Source organism: Elephas maximus, chromosome 10, assembly GCF_024166365.1.
Source record: "Elephas maximus indicus isolate mEleMax1 chromosome 10, mEleMax1 primary haplotype, whole genome shotgun sequence".
Taxonomy (NCBI): Eukaryota; Metazoa; Chordata; class Mammalia; order Proboscidea; family Elephantidae; genus Elephas; species Elephas maximus.
This window is the reverse complement of record NC_064828.1, coordinates 35659757-35683518: the sequence shown is the minus strand read 5'-3', so window position 1 is coordinate 35683518 and position 23762 is coordinate 35659757. Positions and strand designations below refer to the sequence as shown.

Below are 23762 nucleotides of genomic sequence, written 5' to 3'. Positions count from 1 at the left end.
TTTTTTTTTTTTTTTTTAATTTGCCCAAGCACTTGTCTTGTGCTTCCCTGTGTGGTTAGTCTGCCAAGGTGGGATTTAAGATCTGGGCACTAGGCAAGGAGGTGTGGTACCACCTCTTTCCACCTTCCCACAGCCTACCATCCACTTCCACCTCAGTCACACCGAGAAAGAAGAGGATGATAGAGGCTGGGCTGAGGATGGGGGGGCAGGAATGAAGGAGCAGGGACCATGATGCCCATGCCCACCCTGCCAAGAGAGGAAACCAGGAATGTGGAAAGACAAACTGCTCCCAAAGGGTCACCTTCTCCTTTCTAGGAGGGCACACTCTCACAGAAGTCAAGAATTGGAAAATTCTTCCTCCAATCTGATTGTGAGCCTCCCCGCTTCACTTCCAACACACTTCCTCCCTGTCACTTCTCAGGAAAGATGCAGAATGTAATAGTAGTCAATAAAGTACCCCTATCCTTTCCAAGGCCTCCACTTGCTCAGCTTTGAGAAAAGCCAGGCAGAGCAGAGTTGACCCAGTAGCTGTCAGGCAGAGGATATGATGAAAAAGAAATGAGCTGAAACCACAGCAAGAACTGAGGTCAGAGTTGAGGAAGGGCTTGCTGGCCACACAGGGTGTGTGAGACAGGATATGCGACAGAGGAAGTTAGGGAACCTCTTCCCCAGTGTGTGAGGATAGGGGGAAGCACCAACAGTCTGTTCAAGGATAGAAGCTTTCGGCTCAGACCTCTGGGGTGAAACACAGGCCTTTTCAGATAGAAACTGTGTTGTCTTTGCCTCCCTTCCTCAGCTGCTCCCCACCCTCATCTCCCTGGCTAGCCTTCCTTCCCTTGCCTAGGACTAGATGCTGTAAGCATACTCACTGCCCCCAAGCTCAGAGCTCCACTCCAACCCAGTTTTGCACTGCACAGCAGCCCTGGCATGACCCTGGGGCCTAGATTTCCTTGGCTTTTTCTTCACCTCTGCCTGGGAGGTGTGAACCGTCACTAAAGCAGGAACAGGATGACCAACCATCTCAGTTTTCCAGAGATTGAGGGAGTTACTGGGATGCAGGGTTTTCAATGCTAAAACTGGGCAAGTCATGGGCAAACTTGGACAAGTTGGTCACCCTAGTGACCACATATGCGTGCACATGGATGTCCCCTACATCCCCAAACTCAAAAGTGTCAGGGAACCAGGCCACCTGGGCTGGGGAGGGCAGGCCAAGATGCCACTGAAGGCTGGCAGTGCCTAGCCCTGGCCTGGCCCAACCAAAGAACCAGGTGGGCTTCAGTACAACTCAGGCATGATGAACCACCAGGGGGAGCAAACTCTAAAGCCATCGCCTAATAGATGACCAATGTATTTCACATAGCTATTGGCAAGAACCAAGCAGTGCTGGCACATGGGTACATGTCAACCTGCAAGCACACGACACTTATTAACACAGACCATCAGCACCCTCACAATGCCTCAGTGTGGAGAAACCTGTGCCTGCCCTAGGTGTATAATTCTGCCCAGACAGACTGTGGTCAGAGAAGTGTTCCCTAAATGTCCAGGTGGTTCCCTGAGTTCTGAAGGGCAATGGAAGGGGCTGGGAAAGGGCAAGCCCAGGTGTAGGGTTTGGTGTCAAAGGTCCCATCCCTAAGTGTCCCTCTCCACCTTAACCCCAGGGTCCCCATTGCTCCAGCCCTGCCTCACTACTTTTAGCCGAGGGGTAGCTCGGAGCTCCATGGTGCCCTCCCTTGAGCGGCCACTCCCTAGTGCCTCTCCAGAGCCTTCGAAAAGCCGAGTAAGGAAACGGGGACCTGCCCGGGGCAACAGGTCCCCGGCGGTGAACACGTAGAGCACAGGGTTGACGCTAGAGCTGAAGAAGGCCAAGGCCGTAGCTCCTGCCCGCGCAGCCTGGCCTGCCCCGCCAAGCCTCGCCAAGGTCCCTTCCTGCGGAGCCAGCGCAGCGGCCGCCTGCAGAAGGTTGACCACGTGGTAGGGGGCCCAGAGCAAGCCGAAGGCTAGCACGATGGCTCTCACCAGCCGGCCCACCCGCGTCCGGTGTCGCCTGGCACCCCAGCGGGCACCTCGCAGCCGAGCCAGCGTCACGCCGTAGCAGCCGAGCACCAGCCCGAAGGGAAGCACGAAGGCGGTCAGGGTCTCTAGGCCAAGATGGACGGCGGCGTGATTCGACGTCGGGTGGCACAGCTGGCACACGTCGTCAGGCCAGAGATGGCGGTAGACGGCGGCCGGGATGGAGAGCAGCAGGGCGGCCAGCCAGACGGCAAGCAGCAGATGGCGGGCCAGGGCCCGTCTGCGCAGCCGGGGCGCCAGGAAGGGGCGAGTGACGGCGAGGCAGCGCTGCAGGCTGAGCAGGGTGGTGAGCAGGACGCTGGCGTACATGCTGATCGAGCACACGTAGTACACAGCCTTGCAGCCCACCGGGCCCAGCGGCCAGACCTGCCCCACCAGGAAGGCCACGAAGAACGGCGTAAGCAGCAGCGCCGCGCCGTCAGCCAGCGCCAGGTGCAGCACGAGTGTGGCCGCCAGTGGTCGCCCCCCTGCAGGCCGCCAGCCAGCCAAGCTCCACAGAACGAAGCCGTTGCCGGGCAGCCCCAGCAGTGCCGCCAACAGCAGGAAGGCGGTGCCTGTGGCTCTTGAGGCCTTCGAGCTCAGTAGCGTCTGGTTCCCCGGAAAACTGTAGCAGGGCATTCTTGTGCGCTGTGGGGGGCTGGAAGGTGCCATAGAAGGTGCCTAATATCAGGGGAGACGGGACTTTGCATCCCCACAGCCCCCTGCAGCCTGCCTCTCTTCTGTCTGGGGCCTTTGACTGCCTTGAAGACCCCAGTCCCACTCAAGCCCTACTCCTTCTTGGAACCCAGGTTCCCTGCTCCCACACAACTGACCTCAACTCCTGGTTTCTTCCCAGAGCCCAGTGGGAACCAGACCCCCTGTCCTGACTCCCAGGCTATTACTACCTCCACCCCTCTAGCCTGGCCCCTCCTTTGTCCAGGGGGTAGTAAAGGTACAACGGCAGATCCACTTACCCAGCTGGGAGCAAGCAAGTTTGGGAGCCCACAAGAGGCCTGGCGAAGCTGAAAGGCAAAGCAGTGGAGGGCAAGGTGCCTATTCCAGTCCTGTGCCTGTCACATTTGCAGAGAGTGAGGTGAGAATGGGGAGGGACTAGGTCGGACTCATCCTGTGCCTTTTCTGGGGCCCCTCCCTCATCCCACTCCTTCCCACCTCTAACAGGTATAGGCGAGTGAGAGCCTGCCTCCACATGGAAACAGGATCAGCTGAAGAAGTACAGATAGGGCTCAGGGCTCATGGAGGCGAGTAGGGGCATCCTGCTGAATCCTGATCCTAGGTCTTGCTTCTGCTTGCATTCCTTTCCCAGCTCTGGCCCCAATCCCCCCAGCCTCCACCTTCTGGGGTGGGGTGTGGGGACAGGAAGAACCACAGAGGTGTAAGAAGCTTATAACTTGGTTGGGGAGTCAGCACAGAACTGCGAAGAGACCACACTGCCTTGCTGCACCAGGGCACCAGGCAGGAATAAAGCAGAGTGCAGTGGGAAGAAAAAGCCCTCTCTGATGGAGAGGTCAAGCAAAGCTTGGAAATGAAGAAATTTCAGAGGGACCTCAGAGATGGATAGAGTTGAAGGAAGGGGAATGAAAGTACTCTGCCCAGCCAATAGCCAGTACTGAGGGTTCCCTGGAAGCCAGGACACCAGGAGCATTGTCCAAGCAGAGTCTGGGTTAAAGGCTTAGGTACAAGTAATCCTGAATTTGGGAGTTCAGCTCAGGGCGCAGGGTAAGATAAGGAAGAAAAAAAAACAAAAGACAAACTCAGTGCTGTCGAGTCGATTCTGACTCATAGTGACCCTACAGGACGGAGTAGAACTGCTTGATAGTTTCCAAGGAGCACCTGGCGGACTCGAACTGCCGACCCTTTGGTTAGCAGCCGTGGCACCCAACCACTACACCACCAGGGTCTCCATTAGAAAGAGCCATTGGAAACTTCCAAGAAGCATACAGAGTGCCTTCCAGAAAGACAGAAGACTGGGGCATTTACCCCCAGCTCCCATTGTTTGAGGGTTGCCCCAGAGGCTTTAAGCCCCATACACACATCCAGCTTGTATTCGTCAGAGGCTGAGTGAGCTGCCTCAGCTTCAGATGAGGCTCCCAGGCAGGAAAACAGACTTGTGCTCAGATAAGGGTTTCACCGTGTGTGAGAGTCTGCGCTTCCACACAACTGTCCGTCACAGCTACAGCTGAAATCAGAGATAAAGGACACAGGGCACCAAGAGCTGAAGTCCTGCTGCCATCGAAGGAGCTCCACCTCCTCCTCCCTCCCCCCAAAATCTGCATCTCCTTCATGCACAATAAGTAAGCGGCAAAAGGAGAAAGGTGAGAGGGAAAATGACTAGTCAAGTGTGGCTGAAGCAGGCGGTTCTGGTGAATGACGTGAGAGAGATGTTGAGCCAGCCCCTCCCCTGGGCCAAGGAGGAAGGAGAAGGACAGCTGGAAGGTCAGGATCCCAGACAGAATCCTGGTGACTAGGCTTCAAGGAGACACCCTGACTTCAGTGGACACAGACAAAGCCAGCCTCTCCTCACACCCCACCCAAGCACACCCTCATTTTCTCCAAGCCCCTGCCTCCTTTCCCCTAAAGCTGCAGCTTATGGTTTTTCCGGTAGGTGGCAGCACATACAGCGCTGCTCTCATAGAATGCAGCTTCTCAGATAGGAGCCAGAAAACTCCCTGGAAACATTCTTCCAAAGAAAAAACACCAGAGGTTACAAGCCATCCTCTTATATAGTTCCCATTTACTCTCAAAATACATGCCCACACCAGAAACACACACAAGCTTCTGTGGCTTTTTCTGGGCAAGTCTAGGCCTCAATCCTTCATCCAGGACCCCATCTAGGCCCTTCCCCCGCTCCCTCCTCTTGGACTTTGTCCTTCTTATAGGCCAGGCAGAGGGTCCAGAGTCCAGGATTGACTCATTCCCCACTTCACTGGGGCTGGGATATCAGCTTTGTAACAGAAAACACCAACATTTCAGCCCCAGTACAGCAGAGACCCACCCAACCCAGAACTCACTGGGGAGAGGCAACCTCCCCTACTCCTTCCCACCACCATGGAGTACCTCTCTGCCCTGAACCCCAGCGGCCTGCTCAGGTGATTTCTAAGCCTCCTCTCCACCCTCTAACTCTGGGGATGTGATTGAGACAACAAAACCCCACTCGGCCCCTTGGACACTTGCTTACTCAAACCGCTTCCTCTCCTCCCAACCCCACACTTCCCCGGTGGGCTAGAGCAGTTCCGGAACCACCACTGCCCCCAACACCCTCTTGTGCTCTCTCCCTCCCTCCCTTGGCTTCTCTAATCTGCAAACCTAGATCCCTCCCAACCCAACTCTCTAGCTACTCCATCCTACCCCCATTGTACTGAACAAACTATTCCTTGCTCCTCCTTGACCTTTCTTTCCAACTACCAGGTCAGTGTCCAATGTGAGCTCTGAGGTTGGCCGTAGGGTCTGGAACTCAGCTCCACCACCCGAGAGGCCTTTCCGTGTCTGCGATCACAAGCGGACCAACCGGAAAGGTCTGACAGCTGCCACCCGCCAGGAACTGCTAGACAAGGTGAGTGGGCTGAGTCCCTGGCTTCCTATTGCAGGGGCAGCCAAGGGGCTAGAGAACAACGAGAACGTGAAAGGATGGAGCAGAAACGGTGAGGTTACATAGCTGCCCTCTCTCTGGGGGCTAAACGGAGTGTGAGCCAAATGGCCTCTGCTGCATTTGGGTCAATTTGTTTGGGGTGGGGGGATCGATGGATAGGGAGGGCTGGAAGGATGGAACTCAAGACAGTATGGAATGGTGATTTCTGTGACAAATCAAGATCAAACCCTGATTCTAACACTTCCTTGGAAAGTTATTCAACCTATCAAAACCTGTTTCTTCATCTATAAAAAGGGATTAATATAATCCACCTCCGAAGGTAGCTGAAAGAAATCAAAGATAATGCATGTAAAGTGCTACAAAGATACTGGGCCATAGTGAGGACTCAAAAAAGGTTAAATATCATGATTACTGAAAACAGTTCTGGAGAGCTCAGTGAGGGTAGGAGAGAATGAGGTAAGGCTCTCTAAATAAGACAGAAGAATGAACTTCAAGACAATCTGGTAGCTTTTCAATTCCAAACTAGTAGGAGTGGCTAGAAAAGGAGTAGGAAAAGATGATGATGACATGGTAGTGGTGAAACATGAGCAAATAGGAAAAAAGGTCAGCCCCTAATGAGGGTCCTCTAACAACTGGAAGACTTAGAGCTAGAGCCATTAGAAGAAATGGCAAAGGGCCAGAAAGTAGAGTTGGGGCATCAACCAGTGTCTAGGCCAACAGATGGATTTTGAGTAGCTGGAGAGGGGAGGCACCTGGGGTAAGTTCCAACCCTTCCCTCCTGCTTCCTGCCACTGTATAGGCACTGGAGACCCTGCTGCTGAGTGGAGTGCTAACACTGGTGCTAGAGGAGGATGGGACCACTGTGGAGAGTGAGGACTTCTTTCAGCTGTTGGAGGATGACACATGCCTGATGGTGCTGGAGTCAGGGCAGAGCTGGAGCCCCACCAGGGTGAGAGGCCCACCCTAAGGCTGCTATTGGCCACCCATCCTTTATAGCTCTTCCTGGCTTCTTCTTTAGCCTAACCATGATCTTGGGGGAAGAGGGGCTGGAGAGCTGTGGAGCTATTAAGGACATCTTATGGTACACAGACATTCCAGGCAAGGGTGGGTCTGATCCAGTACTGATGGGGATTAGTGGTGGATGTCAGGGTGAGCAGACCAAATTGCATTCACTTGTGTACCCAGCACAGCGGAATGCTGTCATATGGCCTGGGCAGAAAGAAGCCCAAGCACAGTAAGGACATCGCCCGCATCACTTTCGATGTGTACAAGCAAAACCCGAGAGACCTCTTTGGCAGCCTGAACATCAAAGCCACATTCTACGGGCTGTATTCCATGAGTTGTGACTTTCAAGGACTCGGCCCAAAGAAAATACTCAGGTCAGAGATCAATATGTCACACTTCCCCTGCCCCTACAGTTGGGCAGTCCCCACAATTCCTTCTCCAGCACCCACCTACCCTCAGTTAGCTCTTGCTATGGAGGGCCCCTACCCTCCGGCTCTATAGCCTCCCCCAGTATTCCCCTACCCATCTGACTTTCCCTCATCTCTGCCCTCCAGGGAGCTCCTACGTTGGATCTCCACACTGCTCCAAGGCGTGGGCCATATGTTGCTGGGCATTTCCTCCACCCTGCGCCACGTAGTGGAGGGGACTGAGCAGTGGCAGCGGCAGGGCCGCCTCCATGCCTACTGAGAAGGGTCTCTGAGCTTCTACCCCAAAAGTTGTTCCAAGAGACATACACACTGCTAGAAGTGTGACAGCATCAGGTTTCTGGACCAGGGCAGACAGTGCAGGCTAGGGTAATTTATCAGACAGCCCGTCTGCTGACCCATCGTGGCAGAAGTCATCAGCTCAAAGCCTTAGACCCTCAGCCCACACCCTTTCCTGAAGAATGCTGCCCCCTCCCAGCCATATTTCCAGCCTCCCGCTTACCCTGAAGGCTACAGACCTGCCCCCAAACATGTTGATCCCACCCTGACTGCTACTGTATCTGGATTCCTTACCAACATCTCCCATCCCGTCCCTAAGCTGCCCAACACACTAAAGAGAGCCCCTTATGACTTTACCTTGAAATCTCTATTTCTTTGTACTCTCCCCCCCCAAAAATAACAAAAACATTTCTAATAAAAATATAAAAATATTTACCAATAAGACTTTTGACTCCAATTAAAATCAGGAAAGAGATGGGATAGACACTCCCTTTCCCCCTCCCCCATCAACACCCAGTCCCAGGTCCAAAGGCTTCAGTCTTCAAGTATTGAGTTCAGGACCCGCCGCCGCTTGGCCACTGCCCCCTGCTGCTGTTCCCAAGCCTCTCGCCGCTTCAGGAAGGTAGTCAAGGCCACGTTTCGAGCCACATGGTGGCCAAAAGGGTCTCTTATCAGCTCTTGGTTCCGCTCTCCTGCAAAGGGAACCACTCCATGTTCAGTATCATCACGCAGTCACCCACCCATGCTTGAAAACAGATTCTACATGGGTGACGGTCCCCCCATTTTCCCTTGATCCTGGGCCTGCCTCTAAGATACAGCTAATACTTCTCTATCCACAGAACACACGTGGAGAGGAAGGGTGGGAATGCAGGGCTGCACAACAGCAGAGGAAAGGACAGATCAGACTGCTAAGAACCCACGGCCCAGACCACCCTTTGGACCTGCAGTCTCCGCTGAATTTAAGTCCACTCCCAACCATCCATCTACCTGGAAAAGTACCGATAAGTCAAAGAGAGGCTCTAGTACTCACCCAGCTCAGCAGCAATTTCCTTCCGGGCTCCCAAGGCTGCTCCACTCCAGATGGCATCTAGCACACGGCTGCCATGGCGACTACAGGCCAGGGCCACGTATTGTCCCTGCATTGAGACAAGCAAGAGGTAGGTCTCTCTAGGGCAGTCCAAGAAAATGGTGTTATAGTGGGTGAGGGAGAAGTACTGAAATTTCAAGAGTTTAGAGACTGGGTCAAAACAGCCTAAAACTACATATCCTCTGATTCTGAAGGTATCGCCTCAGGGGAAGCTCACAGTCTCTGAATCAATGGAGGTGAGGAAGGCAAGGCAGAAGCTAGAGTCTAACCTTTAGAGTCTGCAGCAAACGGCGACGCTGCTTGCGGGTCACAGACGGGCTGGTCAGAACAGCATCGAGCACGTGGGAGCCAGCAGGATTCTGGGCCAGAGCCAGGAGTTGTGGCCCCGTCAAGGCACCCAGACTTCGAAGCACAAGGCCAGGGGTGGAGAAGTGCAGCAGATGCTGGAGCAGTAGAGACCCTGGGACTGTCACTTCCCCCAGGGGCCTAGCTGTGGCCATTTCCACCTGGCAGGACATTAGGAGGCAGTCACCAAATCAGAAGAATGAGCCCATGCCTAGGACAATGCCATCTCTACCTAGATGAGGTCAGGAGTGAGGGGCTTCCCAATGAGTCAGTGACTCGGCCTCTCCCCTAGTTCACCTGGTGCTCCGAGGGCGCTGTTTCTTCCTCCTCTGCTAGTCCATAGTATACCTCATAAGCCACCAAAGTGGCAAAGAGAGGCACACAGGCCACATGCCGGGATGAGGGCTCTGCACAGTGGAATGCCTAGACAGGGAGACAAAACATGGGTCTGAGAACTGACCCATCCCTAAGCCAGACTTTCTAGACAGGGGAAAGCTTTCAAGAGAAGTTAAGAACGCCTAACTCCACAAGAATGTAAGCTCTATGAGGGCACGAGCTCATCTGCCTTGCTGTATCCAGAGCCTCTGTACACATAACAGAGATCGAATAAACAATTCTTCTTTAAATAACCTTCTCTCTCATTTCTGGGAGACAATTTTCATTCCAGGGCTGTAAGATGGCTTCTTGTCTCATTTTTCCCTGCAGACCTCTTGAGTTCATTAGAAGAACGACTGATGATTAGATAATTCTGAATAGGCAGAATTTGGACTGAGGCCATAACTGGGTTGTAGGTGACACTCACCTTCAACAACAGCTGCAGGACCTGGGCTTGGTGGGCCCCAACTCTGCGGCAGGCCCCCACCAGGGCGACGACTACTCCTGGGTGGCCCTGAGCCAGCACAGCTTCCAGGGCAGGGCTTAGCTCCTCGAACACAGAGGACAGCTGGGGGAAGACATGGGATGAAGACTCTTTGGCATTCTGGCAATGGCAGGATAAGTTATTCAGCGAAATCCCCCTGCTGAAAACAACTAAAAATGCTTGATAAAACATAAAAAGCATTGCCTCGAAAGCAATGAAAACAAGCCAGCTAACCCAGTCTCTTCTATGTCAGTGTCATAAAAGAATAAAAAGAAAGAAAGGAGACTGTTCTAGATTTGAAGAGACTTAAATGTAATGAAAAGATTTACAACTAAGGCAAGACCCTAATTTGGACAAGGACATTCCTGGGACAAGTAGGCAATTTGAATATGGACTGGATATTACAAAGATGAAAACTTACTGCTATAGAAGGTAGAGATTGATATTCAAAATAGCAAATTATAAAATAACATAAAAGTAATCTCAATTTGGTAAAAATACATAGAAATGATTAGCAAAAACATACAGTGTTTTATATAACACAAAAATAACCAGTATGATAAGAATACGATGCTGGTAAGTTTTTTAATTTTTTGTTCATTTGTATTTTCTTATTTTTGCTGCTCTTTCTTTCATTTTTGTTTTATTTTTTGGTCATCGTGTTGTGCAAACATCACCACTACCCGTTTCCAAACTGCTGCTCTATTTTCTGTCTATGCTACACACAGAAAAAAAAAAAATTCTAGTATTACAAATCAACTCATTCCAGGTATACACTTGAATACATCCATTTTAAGTGTACATTTTAATCAGTTTTGACAAAGTTACATACCCCGATAGCCAACAATACAATCAAGATACAAGACATTTATTAAAAAGTTTGTTTCTGTTCAAAGTAACGATATTAAAGTGGAGAGAGGAAGCAACGAAGACCTAGTTCTGAACTGTCAGGCCAACTCTGCAACCAGAGAGGTGTGGGGAATGCAGGCGCGCTAACACTTCTTTTGCTCTCAGAGCACTTGCCAATGTCAGGACTTTGGTTTGGCTGGACAAGGCCCAGCACAAGTAGGCCTTTTTTTCTTTTTTTTTTTTATTGTGCTTTAAGAGAAAGTTTACAAATCAAGTCAATCTCATGCAAAAATTCATGTACACCTTGCTATATACTCCTAGTTGCTTTCCCCCTAATGAGACGGCACACTCCTTCTCTCCACTGTTTTCATGTCCATTCAGCCAGCTTCTGACCCCCTCTGCCCTCTCATCTCCCCTCCAGACAGGAGATGCCCACATAGTCTCATGTGTCTACTTGATCCAAGAAGCTCACTCCTCACCAGTATCACTTTCTATCCCATAGTTCCGTCCAATCCCTGTCTGAAGAGATGGATTTGGGAATGGTTCCTGTCTTGGGCTAACAGAAGGTCTGGGGACCATGACCTCCGGGGTCCTTCTAGTCTCAGTCAGACCATTAAGTCTGGTCTTTTTACCAGAATTTGAGGTCTGCATCCCACTTCCTTCCTGCTCCCTCAGAGGTTCTTTGTTGTGTTCCCTGTCAGGGCAGTCATTGGTTGTAGCCAGGCACCATCTAGTTCTTCTGGTCTCAGGCTGATGTAGTCTCTGGTTTATGTGGCCCTCTCTGTCTCTTGGGCTCATAAATACCTTCTGTCTTTGGTGTTCTTCATTCTCCTTTGCTCCAGGTGGGTTGAGACCAATTTCTACATCTTAGATGGCCACTTGCTAGTGTTCATGACCCCAGATGACGAGTGGGCAATCTTAAAGGTGCCATCTCACATTGGGAGGGCACTTTAGATGGTCATACTCTCACTGTATGGGAGAACCAGAATTAAACCTGCCCTACCGCCCCAATTCCAAACCCAGCAAAGGAAGAGAGACACTGTGGCAGCAGCCCTAGTGCTCACAGGGGTTTGTAGCCAAGTACCCAGAGGCTGGTAGGCTTAAACTTTGATTAAGCTGGTTTCCTGTTGTTAGTGCCTTCTGGCACCTGAAAGAAGCCAACACAAATCCCCTCTGGGAAGAATGCGCCTTCATCCAAAGTCTGGGAAGTTCATAGGACTAACTTTTTAAGAGCAATGGCCAGCACACCATCAGAGGAAAGGAGGCAGGTCCACAATAAAACAAGGCTCCGTGAACATGAACTAGCAGAAACAAGAGTATAGAAACAGACCCAGCCCTGTTCCTGACTCACCAGGTCAGGGGTTGTGATAGCATCCAGCAGGCGCTGCAAAGGGAAGTTGGCAATGGGATGTGCAGCCAGGGTCTGCAGCTGCCCCTGGAAATGATCCTCAAAGAGGTTCTGGAGCCTTGGGGGCTCCAACACCAGTAGCACCTGCTCCAGGAGTCTGGAGCTCGTCTGATCCCGCAGAAACAGAAGTAGAGGACTGGAGACAACAAGAAAGAGATCAAGCATGTTAATTCTACTTCATCCAAAATGCAATTGCGTCACATCACCCCATTCGTTTTACACAGCCCCACCAACCGTGGTTGATTCTGAAACCCCAACCGTACCTGCCATCTGCTGAGGAATTGCGAGCACTCAGATAGCCAATCACAGCACTGCAGAGATGGGCACAAAGCTGGGGCAGTTTGCGGTGTAAGATCTGTAAGGCCACTTGAAAGCAGAAGCTGGAAACTTTGTCAGTGATAAACACTGTGGGAGAAGGCAGAAATAATAAAAGCAGCTTTCTTCAACTCCAGATGACCTGTACAACCTCAAACTTTAGGCAACAAGGTACAAGGGACCATGGACATAAAGTCTTTACAGAGTGCTTTGCAGTATCAAACAGGATCAGGTTTCAGAAGATGAATGAGGCTGATCTAAGGAAGGGCCTTGTTTGAAAGTAAACACTTCTAGAAAAGTAAATTATAGAGCCCTCTCCTACTTTGCTCCTTACCAGCAATGTCCTTCAGAAAGCAAGAGCTCAAGTCCTGAAGGCAATTCAAGAAGATTTCAGGGACCTCAAAATCAGTTGGCTTACATTCCCACGCCGGGGCCCTTCGCGTTTCTGGAGGAAGATGGAGAACATGCACAGTGGTGAGATCACAAACTGTCATCCTGGAGGGAGATGAATTCCACTGATAAACAAGGATTCAGCTTGGGGACACTGAACATATGTGGTATATTTGAATGTCTCTTCTCATCTGGATGACACAACTGAGACTACATTTCTATTTAAGTTTTTCTAAAAAACTTCAACCAACTCCCCCATGGTCCATAGGAGATAGTCCAAACTCCTCAACCAGGTATTCAAGGTGTTCCAAAATCAGGCCTCGTCTAAATTCCCTAACCTTATTTCTCAGAGTTTTTCAAAATGTAGGTCACAGCCTATGAGTGTAACATGAAATCAATTTAGTGGATCTCAACCAGCATTTTTTAATGGAATAGGACAGAAATAAAAACAAGAAAGAAACAAAAATATGCAAGTGGACTGCATGTAGTAAGGGTATTGTTTCCTGAACTTCTACCTGAATCCAACATGTATATATATACATACATGTATGTTGAGTCGTGTTAAAGAAATTTTTTTTTTCATGCTGTGGATTGTGGTTTAAAAAAAAGTCTGACATCCATTGCTCTATATGAATCACCCCCCTGGGCCTTGGCACACACTAATCTTTGGCCTGCTAAACCCTGTCCTGATTTCTCCGATAATTCATTACGGCCAAACTCCCCCCCTAAAGACTTACTCTTCTGCTTACTCATTCCTTCTGAACTTCCTAAACTCTCATTCTCTCTATGTCCATTTCCCTCTCCTGTAACACTTACCAGATGATTGGGATCCACGGGGCCTGGCTCTCTCAGATTCCAGGAGAGTACCTCCTAACACTTGCAGCAGAGTTCTGACCACGAAGCTGCCATATGTGTCTCCACAGTAGAAAAGAAAGTCATCACACACCTCAGCTGCTAGTCCCAGGACCAGCTCCTCCAGGGTCTCCAAAGGACCATCCTTTCCATCCTCTTCCTCCTCCTCCTCCACTGCAGGGCTCCCCAGCAATCGAGGCAACTGCAGCAGAGCACTTTGCAATACATGGACCCCGCACCGATGACAGGCCACAAAGCGCAAGGTGGGGCGTAGGGCAGCCCATACTCGACACAGAGGTTTCAAGGGACTGAACTCCAACAGTTCTTGTAGCATCTCACTGCCAGACCTGTTTGTGGCCAGAGCCAGGGCCTGAGCCTCTACCTCCTTCAGTACATTCTGCACCATTAGCTCTGAAAAGAAAGTTCGGGAAAGCTGAAAGATAAGGTTATGTTCCATCAACTCAACCAAGGGGTGAGAAGTGAAGAGGAGGAGATGGGAGATGAAACTTAAGCCCCGACGCTGCAGGGACCCCCACAAATCTCCTTGCCTGTCCCGGATTTTTTGCCCAAATGGTAATCTCTCTTGGATCCACGCCGAAGCTGCTCCTTACCTCGTTCTTCCCCGGTCTCGGGAGCCTCTTTCAGCGCCGAGAGCGCCCGGCGGAAATATCCCAAAGCTTCGGGGCTCAGGTGGAGGTGCGCATTAATAGCCGGCCCCGAGCCCCCGCCCCGAGGGGGGCGGGGTTCAGGCTCGCGGCTTGGCGGGGGGCGACTCGACCCCTTGGCCTCACGCCGCCGTTTGCCGCCACCTGGGAACCGGCGCCCTGTCTTCTGGGGAGAGCGCGGACCCAGCCCCATGGGTGCTCCGACGGGTTTCGGCTCTGAAAGCTGCCTTAGCCGCCTAGAGTCTCCCGGAGATAGAACGAGTTTATGCACGCCGACGCACTCAGGCTGCGGCGTAATGCGTCATAGCCCCGCGACGGCCTCCAGCCCGGAAGTCGTGGGTGTGTCCTCCGGGTAGCCCCGCCCCCGTTTGCTTGTCCCAAACCCACCTCAGGGCTCCGTCCCCTCAGCCCGAGATCCAGACCTCCGGGTTAAACTGCAACCGATTCTTGGCCTTCACCCCGCGGCCCTCTGTCCTCCTAAGCCCTCCCTCCGTGTTACCTGCTGGACTCCAGCAGGAACCCAGACTTCCACCCCAGCGCTTTACCCTGCCAGAGCCCTAGTCACGTGGTCCTGAACCCTGGGCTGGAATCAAAGATCAGGAGCTGCAGGTGTGGCGAGCTAGACGCCGCGAGGACTGCGTCGGGTGCACAGGCGGCAGGTAAGGGGCGCAAGCTCCCCACTCGGCTGAGAGCACCCAGGCCTCGCGCTCACCCCCGACAAGCCTCACCCTGGGCTCGGCGGGACTGAGCCAGATCAGGGGCCACAGCACCAGAAAGCGAAGGACTCTGCGTGAACGCTCATTGAGGAGCCGCCTTGAGAACCCCCCACCCCGTCGTCCCCATTCAGTGGGTCCCAGTAGGTGTCAAATCCTGGATAGCTCCACATGCCCCCTTCTTCACTCCCCAAAACCAAAAAAAACCGTTGCCGTCGAGTCGATTTCGACTCATAGCGACCTTATAGGACAGAGTAGAACTGCTCCTTAGGGTTTCCAAGGAGCAGCTGGTGGATTCGAACTGCCGACCGTTTGGTTAGCAGCCATAGCTCTTAACCACTACGCCACCAGGGCTCCCAAGAGGGACAGCAAGGCCTGCCCTGAGGCCCCCACTCAGTGGCCCCCTCTAAAATTTCTCCTCTCCCTTCATAGGATCCCAATCTTTGCTCCCCCTTCCTGCCCCAGTTGGGGTCCCCCCTCCACACACAATCTGTAGCTTCCCTCAGAGCAAGTCCTTGCTTCCGCAGTTTTTCCCCTTTGCTGCTGAGTCATGGCAGCTCCCATGAAGGGCCAAGTGTGTGTGGTAACCGGTGCCTCTAGGGGTATCGGCCGCGGCATTGCTTTGCAACTCTGCCAAGCAGGAGCCACAGTTTACATCACTGGCCGCCATCTGGACACACTCCGGGCCACTGCTCAGGAGGTGAGCACTTCTACTGGGACCACAGTGGCACAAACCACCTGAGGGGAGCCTTTCCCGTTAACCATTCCTTCTCCAGTCCTCCCTTAATTCATTACCCAAAACCGTAGTAGCCTTCAGCAAAACAGGAATACTTACTCAATATGGGCTAGTTAAACACCGTAAATTACTTCGAGTCAGGTCAGGTTTTGCCACCAAGTGAGTTTTATGAGAAAAACTTTCTGATCAAGCCCATGGGGGATTTTGGAATTGCAATATAAGGATTGTGGACCTGTGCTTTCCTCTATGTTAGGCAAGAGTTTATTGAAGTGTCCGTTTTCATTTGCAAGTCAGACTTCCCTACTAGAGCTCAGTGGGATAAATATTTGGGTGCCTATGGTTTGCCAGGCACTGGGAAAAAGACTGGAGTTACCAAGATTACTCACATATAGTCTCTGCTCTTAAAAGATAAAGTTCAACAGAAAGTCAGATGCAGAAACTGATCATTGCAATGTAATGTGAATATGGTAAGTGATAAGAGGAGGATGTGCATAGAATGTTTTGGAGTGCAGAGGAGGAGCATGGAGATACATGGGGGTGTGCCCAGAGGCCCTGGAGGAGATGGTTTTTAAACTGAGTCTTAAAAGGTAAGAGTCAGGTAAGGAAAGTTAGGAAAAGCATTCCAACAAAGGGAGCTACATAAACAGAGCGACAGTGGTGAAAGAGTGTGGCTGTTGTGGGAAATAATGCCAGAGCATGAAAATGCAAGGGAGGAGTTGGTGGGCGAGAGGGTGGAGAGGAAGCAGAGAATGGGTCTTGGAAGGCCCTGGTAGAGAACTTTGACTTTATCTTGAAGAGATGGGGATCCAGTTGGAAGATGTTAAACAGAATAACACGATGGCCAGATCTGTGTTGTAGATAGTTCACAGTGGCTGTAGTATGTAGAATTCATTTAGGACAGAAAGACTGGAGGTCAGGTGAGCAGTCAGGAGGCATTGCAGCAGTTCAGACAAGAAGGTAAGAGGTGAAATCCAGAGCATGTGTCAGGAGGATAAGGGGATTGTCCTTGAATAAGTCACCCTTCTTCCTCTGAAGTTGGAGGATAGGGTACATTTGTAGAGGATAAGGCAGAATGGGAAGTAGAAATAGTTCATGCCTAAGAGATTTGATTTCTCCAAGGAAGAGAGATGGAGTGAGAGTAAGAAGGCTAGAATTGTATGGTGCTTCTATGGTGTATGGTAAAGGGTAGGTGCTAAGGGCATGAGTGATGGCAATGACCAAGGACAAGGAAAGGATACTTGTTTCTCTAGAGAACTTTCCACACCTTATTTGTCCTCAAAGCACAATGCCTTGCATATAAGCCTCAGTAAATGTTCACTTTAAGCATGGGATCCCAGTCCACCTGGCCCTGGGTCCTAGGGAGTGAGGTGGGACTATCAGTCCTGAAACTCCTCAGACACCAGGGGGCGGTATTACCTGACGTGGCCCTTCACTTGCTAGCTATGGTTTCTGTGATTGGCTTCTCAGCTCCCAAGCCCACTTTGGGTCAGCGGGGAGTTGCATTAATGTCTCATACTCATGTGTGACTGTGAGCTTATAGCCCGTCTGTACCTTCCAGGCGCAATCCAATGGGGGCCGGTGCGTGCCCGTGGTGTGCGATTCAAGCCAGGAGAGCGAAGTGCAGAGTCTGTTTGAGCAGGTGGACCGGGAGCAGCATGGGCGTCTGGATGTGCTCGTCAACAACGCCTATGCCGGGGTCCAGGTACCTTTGAACTCTGATCCCAGCTCCATGCTTCTGACCTCCCCCTTTGACTCCTGAGTCCTCATCCCCACTCATTGTCCCTTCCATTACCCAGCCCCTCATACCTTCCTCCCTTCAGATCATCGCCCTCCCCATGCCTTCCAGGTGATCTTCAACAACATGAATAAAGCATTCTGGGAAAGCCCTGCCTCCGTATGGGATGACATTAACAATGTTGGACTTAGGTGGGTGTCCCCCTTGCCCCACTACAAGGGCCCAGGCTCCCTTACTCACTTAGCCAGGCCGAGGGCTCAGGGCTAGGGCCTTTCCCCATAAGCCCTCCTCTCCTTTTCCTTCCAGCCTCTCCCCCTCCCTGCCCCCATCTCCTCCTTTCTGTCCCATTTGCACCACTTACCTCTGGAGACATTCCTCCCAGGGAGTCTATACCTGGGAATGTCAACTTTTGCCTTGTTTCTGTCAATAATCTTCATCCGAACAAGCCCTTGACCTCTCTCCTGCCCATCCAGCTCTGTGACTGAGAAGGAGCCTCCTTCCCTCAGTAATGCGTACCACCCGTGGTTTGTATTTTCAAAAATGGTTTTGTTTTAGATCAAGATGAATAAGAAAAAGTGAGTGCCAGTCCTCCCCTTCCACATCCTCACTCCCAACCCACAGGCATGGATGCTCCCAGATCACCTAGAGAGGGCACGGTTGTCATGGGGTCCACATCTATCGGACACAGGAGTGAGGGAAAACACAACATTCAGAATTGACTCAGCCTGAGTCCCTGGGTGGTGCAAATGGGTAATGCACTTGGCTGTTCACCAGAAGATGGGAGATTGGAGTACACCCAGAGGTGCCCCCAAAAAAGGCCTAGTGATCTACTTCCAAAAAGTCAGCCACTGAAAACTTCAAGGAACACAGTTCTACTTTGACACACGTGGGGGCTCCATGAGTTGGAATCGACTCAGTAGCAACTGGTTTTGGTTTTATGTCTCCATTTATTATTGTTGGAATGATGTTGCTCCCTCAGGTAATTAAACTACACTCGATGGATGTGGGAGTAACCAAGAGATTATCTGCAAATCTGTGATAAAGTGATTAAGAACACCCACGGCTCCAATTCTGCTACTCTTGGCTGCAATCCAAAAAAGCAGAAATAGAATATGATTGTTATTTCCAAAATCGAAGAAAGATTATGAGGACAGAGGGGGATGGTCAGCCCGGAAGCAAGGAAGGAAAACCCAACGAGCTGGAAATTGGCAGTGCCCACATCTGTAACCCTCCAAAGAGAGGTGCCTTCTCTCTCTCCTCTCTCTCTCTCTCTCTCCTCTCTCTCTCTCTCCTCTCTCTCTCTCTCTGCCTTTCCTCTGTATTACCTTAGGCTGGGCTTTCTTTATGAAACCGTAACTCTCTATTGTTTTCATTTGGAGGGTGCTAACTGGAGCTCTGATGGCACAGTGGTTAGAAGCTAAGGTGAGCTACGGCTGCTAGCAGTTTGAATCCACCAACTGCTCTTTGGAAGCCCTGTGGGCAGTTTTACTCTGTCCCGTGGGGGTCGCTATGAGTCGAAATCGACTTGACGGCAACAGGTTTAGGTTTTTTTTTTTTTGATAACTGTTCCACATGGCAAAAGAAGTTTATTCTGATTACCAAACCTGTTTATTATGTATGTGTGTGTGTGTGTATATAAAACACAAACTAAAAATCTGTATAATCTTATTTCTCTCACCACTATTCCTTCCTCCCTACCCTAAGATAGCTACTGTTAATAGTCTGTTCACATTAATATCTGTCATTTGTTTTAATACCCACAAAATAGTCTATTGGGAGGGAGTAGCCTAATTTATTTATCTAATCCTTATTTGGGGCCCTGATGGTGCAGTGGTTTAGCACTCGGCTGCTAACCAAAAGGTCGGTGGTTCAAACCAACCAGCCACTCTGTGGGAGGAAGCTGTGGCAGTCTGCTTCCATAAAGATTTACAGCCTTGGAAGCCCTATGGAGCAGTTCTACACTGTCCTATAGGGTCACTCTGAGTTGGAATCAACTCGAGGGCAGTGGGTTAATCCTTATTTGTAGCAATTGGGTTGTTTCTAATTTTTCCAATTAAATAATACTGCCCTGGATGCCTTTAAATTTGAGCAAGTATTTCTACATCAACCCCCAATAGTGGAATTCTTGAGACAAAAAATTAAAGTTAATTAAATTAAGATTAAAGATTTCATAAACATTAATTGCCCTTTAAAAAACGCCACCAATTTACAATCTCATGATAATGAAGGGGAGTATCCTTTCCCCCATGTCCCCAGCAGGACCAGACATCATCAGGCTTTTAATCTTTGTCAAAACTCTAGTAAGCCAAAAATATCTCCAGGTGGTTTTAATTAACATTTCTTTAATAATTAGTGAGGTTGAGTTTTGGGTTTTTTTATCTCTTTCTTGGCTCTTCTATGAACTGACGTTCGTGTTGTTACGTTCATCTTTTCACACTAGTTTATAAGAGATCTTTATAGAACAAGATTCCTTTGACATATGTTTTATAAACATTTCTCCCAATTTAGTGTTTATTTTTTGCAAGCAAGCTGTCCCCACACTCTGTGTATAAGTGTGTTTGTGATTGTGTATGTATATATGTACATACATACGCATGTATGTATATGTATGTTTTACTTTTAGGAAGTCAAATCTGTCAGTCTTTTCTTTTATAGTGTTTATCTTGCTGTCAAGCTAAGAAAAGTCCCCCCTACCCCAAGTTTATTAACACCCTCACCCATGTTTTCTGTTAGTACTTTTGTGCTTTCACTTTTTATATCCAAATACTTAAGCCTTTTAGAATTCCTTCTGAAGTAAAAAGTGAAGTAGAGAGCCAGTGTTCCCCCACCCCTGCTCCGTGGCCAGCCAGTCCTCCTGAATTGATTTATTGAATGAGCCATCTTTCCCCACTGATTTGAAACGCTGCCTTTATAATACATTGAATGCTCATGTACACTTGGAGCTAATTATGGCCTATTTTTTTTCGTTGATTTATCTGTCGCGATACCAGCACTGCATGCTTTTAACTGCCGTATCGTTATTGTACATTTTGTTACGGGAGGGGGGCATATCCCCCTCACCCACCTGCAAATTCCTTTTTTCAGGGTTTTCCTGGCTATTTTCACAGTTTATTCTTCTCATTGAGCTTTCAATTATTTTATCAAGTCCTCCAAAATGTTTTCTCAAGATACAGATGTAAGATTTCATTGAATGTATGGGTTGACTTCATTAGAACTGATGTTTTACATGTTGATTCTTCTTATCATCAAACAAATTACATCTGCACTTGAATTTTATAGTTTTTTTTTTCCATGTATAGTCTAGATAGATTTTCAAGTCCCCCCCCTCCGAGGTTTTTTAATGTTTGTAATTGCTACTGTGACTTTAATTCCATTATATCTTATAAAGATTATCATTTCTTATCTGTCATTGGTTGGTTTTTGCCAGTTTTCCTCAGAACTGGCCTCCAGCCCCCATCTCCCAGGTCTGCAGCCGTCCCTCTGCCAACAACAGCCAGTAGAGCGCAGAGGACACTGTCGAGATGCTGCAGTGCCCCAGCACTAAACCGAAAACCAAACCCGATGCCGTCAAGTCGATTTTGACTCATAGCCACCCTATAGGACAGAGTAGAACTGCCCCATAAAGTTTCCAAGAAGCAGCTGGTGGATTCAAACTGCCAACCTTTTGGTTAGCAGCCATAGCTCTTAACCCCTGGCCACCAGGGCTCCAGCCCAGCACTGAGCAATGTTAATTTCTCTTCCTTCCTCCACCCCCTCTTCCAGAGGCCACTACTTGTGCTCAGTGTATGGGGCGCGGCTGATGGTACCAGCTGGCCGGGGGCTTATCGTGGTCATCTCCTCCTTCGGGGGGCTGCAGTATGCCTTCGGCGTCCCCTATGGCGTGGGCAAAGCTGCGGTGAGCACTCAGAGGCATGGAGGCCAAGGAGGGGGATGACACAGTAATGTTATCCATGGCTCAGGAGATACAGTCCCTGGTGGTTGGATTGAAAAGGCTGGCTGGCCTTCACATTTCCCTCCGCCCTTCCATGGACAGTTGCTTTGCTTGGGCTCCTCTGCACTGGCCAGAGTAGCATTGCACTGGGGAAGGTGGACAGCTAAGCCCTCAGGGCTCCTGGGAAGGGCACGGGGCTGGGGCATCCCCAGGAGGAGCAGAGAGGGTAGGAGAAGAAGGTGCCCTGGTGCCCACCCTACTTCTGTTTCTTCACAGTGTGACAGGCTGGCTGCTGACTGTGCTCATGAGCTGCGGCGCCACGGGGTCAGCTACGTGTCTCTGTGGCCAGGGCTGGTGCAGACAGAACTGGTGAAGGAGCATATGGCCAAGGAGGACTCTTCTGTGGATCCTGTGTTCAAGCAGGTTGGCAAAGGGAGGGTGAAGGAGGCAGAGAGTACAGAGGAAGCAGCACCTCCATCCGCAATGACAAGGCAATAACAACAGTGACAAGAGTAACTACTCCTGCTCATTGAGTGCTCATGGTGGCCAGGCGCAGGGCTGAGCCCTGAACACAAGCTATTTCCTTTAATCCTGTAAGGGAGATATTATTTCCATTTTACAGATGGAGAAACAAACTCAGAGAGGGTAAGAAACTTGCTCAAGGTCACGTATGTCATAAATGGAAAGGCTTACTAGGTGAATGGAAAGACTGTCAAGCTCCCAAGCCCGTGCTCTTGACCCCCACACTGAACTACCAACCAGAAGGTCCAGACATTAGTCAGCACCCCCAGATCCTCCCACTCAGGAAAGGCAGTGGGCCTGGTGCCAGGTGCAGGCTCATTTGGGTGTGGGGGAGGAGTGGCTCCAGCAGGTGGAGTGAGGAGGGCCTCTCTCTTCCTGGAATAGAAGCTGAAAGGGGAAGGAGACTTGGGCAATGCACTCGATATTAACCCTTCACATCTGTGTCCTGTGTTTCAGTTCAGATCTGTTTTCTCGTCTGCGGAGACCACAGAACTAAGTGGCAAATGTGTTGTGGCTTTGGCAACAGGTGAAGAGGTTGGGGACAACTGGCTACAGGAAAGGGCATGGAGGATCTGCAGGGCAGCGGCAGCCAGTGCTGCGTCCTGGTTCAGGAGGTGGTTAAGGAGTAAACCCTTCTTTTCTTTGGCCTCTGGAGGGCCAAAGGGTCAGAATTCCCAGTGTGAGGTTTGGAACCCTTAGGAACTAGCTCCTAGGAACTGTGGCCAGGAGCCAGAGGCCCAAGAACCTTCCTAGGAACAGAAAGAAACAATTCTCCTGCGGTCCCGAGTCTGTCTCAGTGGTGCCCTGTCCTGTTGAGCCCAAACCCTGTCACCCTGTGCCACTCCCGGGCCATCTCCAGCTCTGTGTGTGCCCACAGACCCTGATATCCTGAGCCTGAGTGGAAAGGTGCTGCCATCCTGTGACCTCGCTCGACGCTACGGCCTTCGGGATATAGATGGTGAGGGCTCTGGGCCCAGCAGCCAGCCTGGACCTCTCCTCCCATGTTCCCTGCTTGCTTTTTCTCCCTCACTCTCTTCCTGCCCTTTCCTTCCTCACATCCCACTCAGTTTCTTCAGCCAGGATTGGGGTCCAAGAAGTGGGAGACAAGGGTCTAATCCTCCTCTCCTTCCTATTGTCCCCAGGCCGCCCCGTCCAAGACTATCTGTCTGTGAGGTCTGTTCTCACCCACGTCCCCAGCCTGCGCTGGCTGGCCCCCTACTTTCCCGGCTTCCTCCGCATGCCCAAGTGGATTATGACCCTCTATGCCAGCAAGTTCTAACGCTCCTGGCCTGACATCACTACTCTGCACCTCTCCTCAGCCAGGCCGGGGTGGTTTGGCCTATCTCAGTGGAACGAGGCAGCCTTTCTCACCTCCCAGATTTGATATGAAGGGAAGGGCTCTGTTGTGTGTCCTTGGTGAGCCTTGGGTACCCTTACGGGTCCTCTTTGTGCCTTGGCTTTCCTTGTCCCGACATTTTACTCTTTGCCTCTGAATTGAAATGTGCCCTGGGGGCTAAATAAAGGTCTCATTTCTTCTTCAACATGTTTTTGATTGCTGATGTTGTACTCCACAAAACGTTAAGTACTTAGAAGAAAGACTCAAAGATGTACAAAACATTTAGGTTCTCAGGGACTCTGTCCCTGAGACAAGACCCCTTTCCTCCAGACCTGTTCCTGCTGTTCCCCATGCCTCCACAACCTGAGGCAGGAGCACACCCCAGTCTTGTGCTTCTGTCCTGCCCCTCACTCCTCACCCCCTCCCCAGAGATGCCTGCTGCCTTCCAGCTGATCAAGCAAGGGTGGATTCCCGGGTGTTTTTGATTTCCTAGAATTTGGGAGAAAAACCGTACCGAACCAAGCCCGTTGCTGTCGACTCGATTCCAACTTATAGCGACCCTACAGGACAGAGTAGAACTGCCCATAGGGTTTCCAACAAATGGCTGGTGGATTCAAACTGCTGACCGCTACACCACCAGGGCTCCTTTGGGAG

The 23762-nt window shown here is 50.6% G+C and overlaps 4 protein-coding genes across 6 annotated transcripts; 2 read left to right on the top strand and 2 right to left on the bottom strand.

Moving 5' to 3' along the window:
• Positions 1-1385: 1385 nt before the first annotated feature.
• LTB4R2 (leukotriene B4 receptor 2) lies at positions 1386-2688 on the bottom strand. Its single transcript, XM_049897518.1, has one exon. It carries the CDS (start codon positions 2686-2688, stop codon positions 1630-1632), a length of 1059 nt encoding a protein of 352 aa, XP_049753475.1. The 3' UTR covers positions 1386-1629.
• A 2427-nt stretch (positions 2689-5115) lies between these two features.
• On the top strand, positions 5116-7399 carry CIDEB (cell death inducing DFFA like effector b). Of its 2 annotated transcripts, XM_049898683.1 has the most exons (5): positions 5116-5156; positions 5476-5620; positions 6456-6605; positions 6842-7035; positions 7216-7399. In XM_049898683.1, exons 1-5 carry the CDS (start codon positions 5116-5118, stop codon positions 7346-7348), a joined length of 663 nt encoding a protein of 220 aa, XP_049754640.1. In that variant the 3' UTR covers positions 7349-7399. The 2 variants fall into 2 exon arrangements, with proteins under 2 accessions (XP_049754640.1, XP_049754641.1); XM_049898684.1 differs by lacking the exon at positions 6456-6605.
• A 386-nt stretch (positions 7400-7785) lies between these two features.
• Positions 7786-14488, bottom strand: NOP9 (NOP9 nucleolar protein). The gene is made up of 10 exons (XM_049898442.1): positions 14082-14488; positions 13435-13881; positions 12563-12673; positions 12177-12318; positions 11857-12049; positions 9600-9740; positions 9095-9220; positions 8722-8958; positions 8396-8501; positions 7786-8057 (listed from the first exon to the last, which is right to left on the bottom strand). The coding sequence occupies exons 1-10, from the start codon at positions 14326-14328 to the stop codon at positions 7900-7902; spliced, it is 1908 nt and encodes a 635-aa protein (XP_049754399.1). The 5' UTR covers positions 14329-14488; the 3' UTR covers positions 7786-7899.
• An 11-nt stretch (positions 14489-14499) lies between these two features.
• Positions 14500-23313, top strand: DHRS1 (dehydrogenase/reductase 1). 2 transcript variants are annotated; one of them, XM_049898443.1, is made up of 9 exons: positions 14500-14794; positions 15376-15548; positions 17143-17286; positions 17431-17510; positions 21082-21214; positions 21527-21673; positions 22229-22298; positions 22650-22730; positions 22915-23313. In XM_049898443.1, exons 2-9 carry the CDS (start codon positions 15399-15401, stop codon positions 23049-23051), a joined length of 942 nt encoding a protein of 313 aa, XP_049754400.1. In that variant the 5' UTR covers positions 14500-14794; positions 15376-15398; the 3' UTR covers positions 23052-23313. The 2 variants fall into 2 exon arrangements, with proteins under 2 accessions (XP_049754400.1, XP_049754401.1); XM_049898444.1 differs by lacking the exon at positions 14500-14794 and adding an exon at positions 14801-14991.
• Positions 23314-23762: the final 449 nt, after the last annotated feature.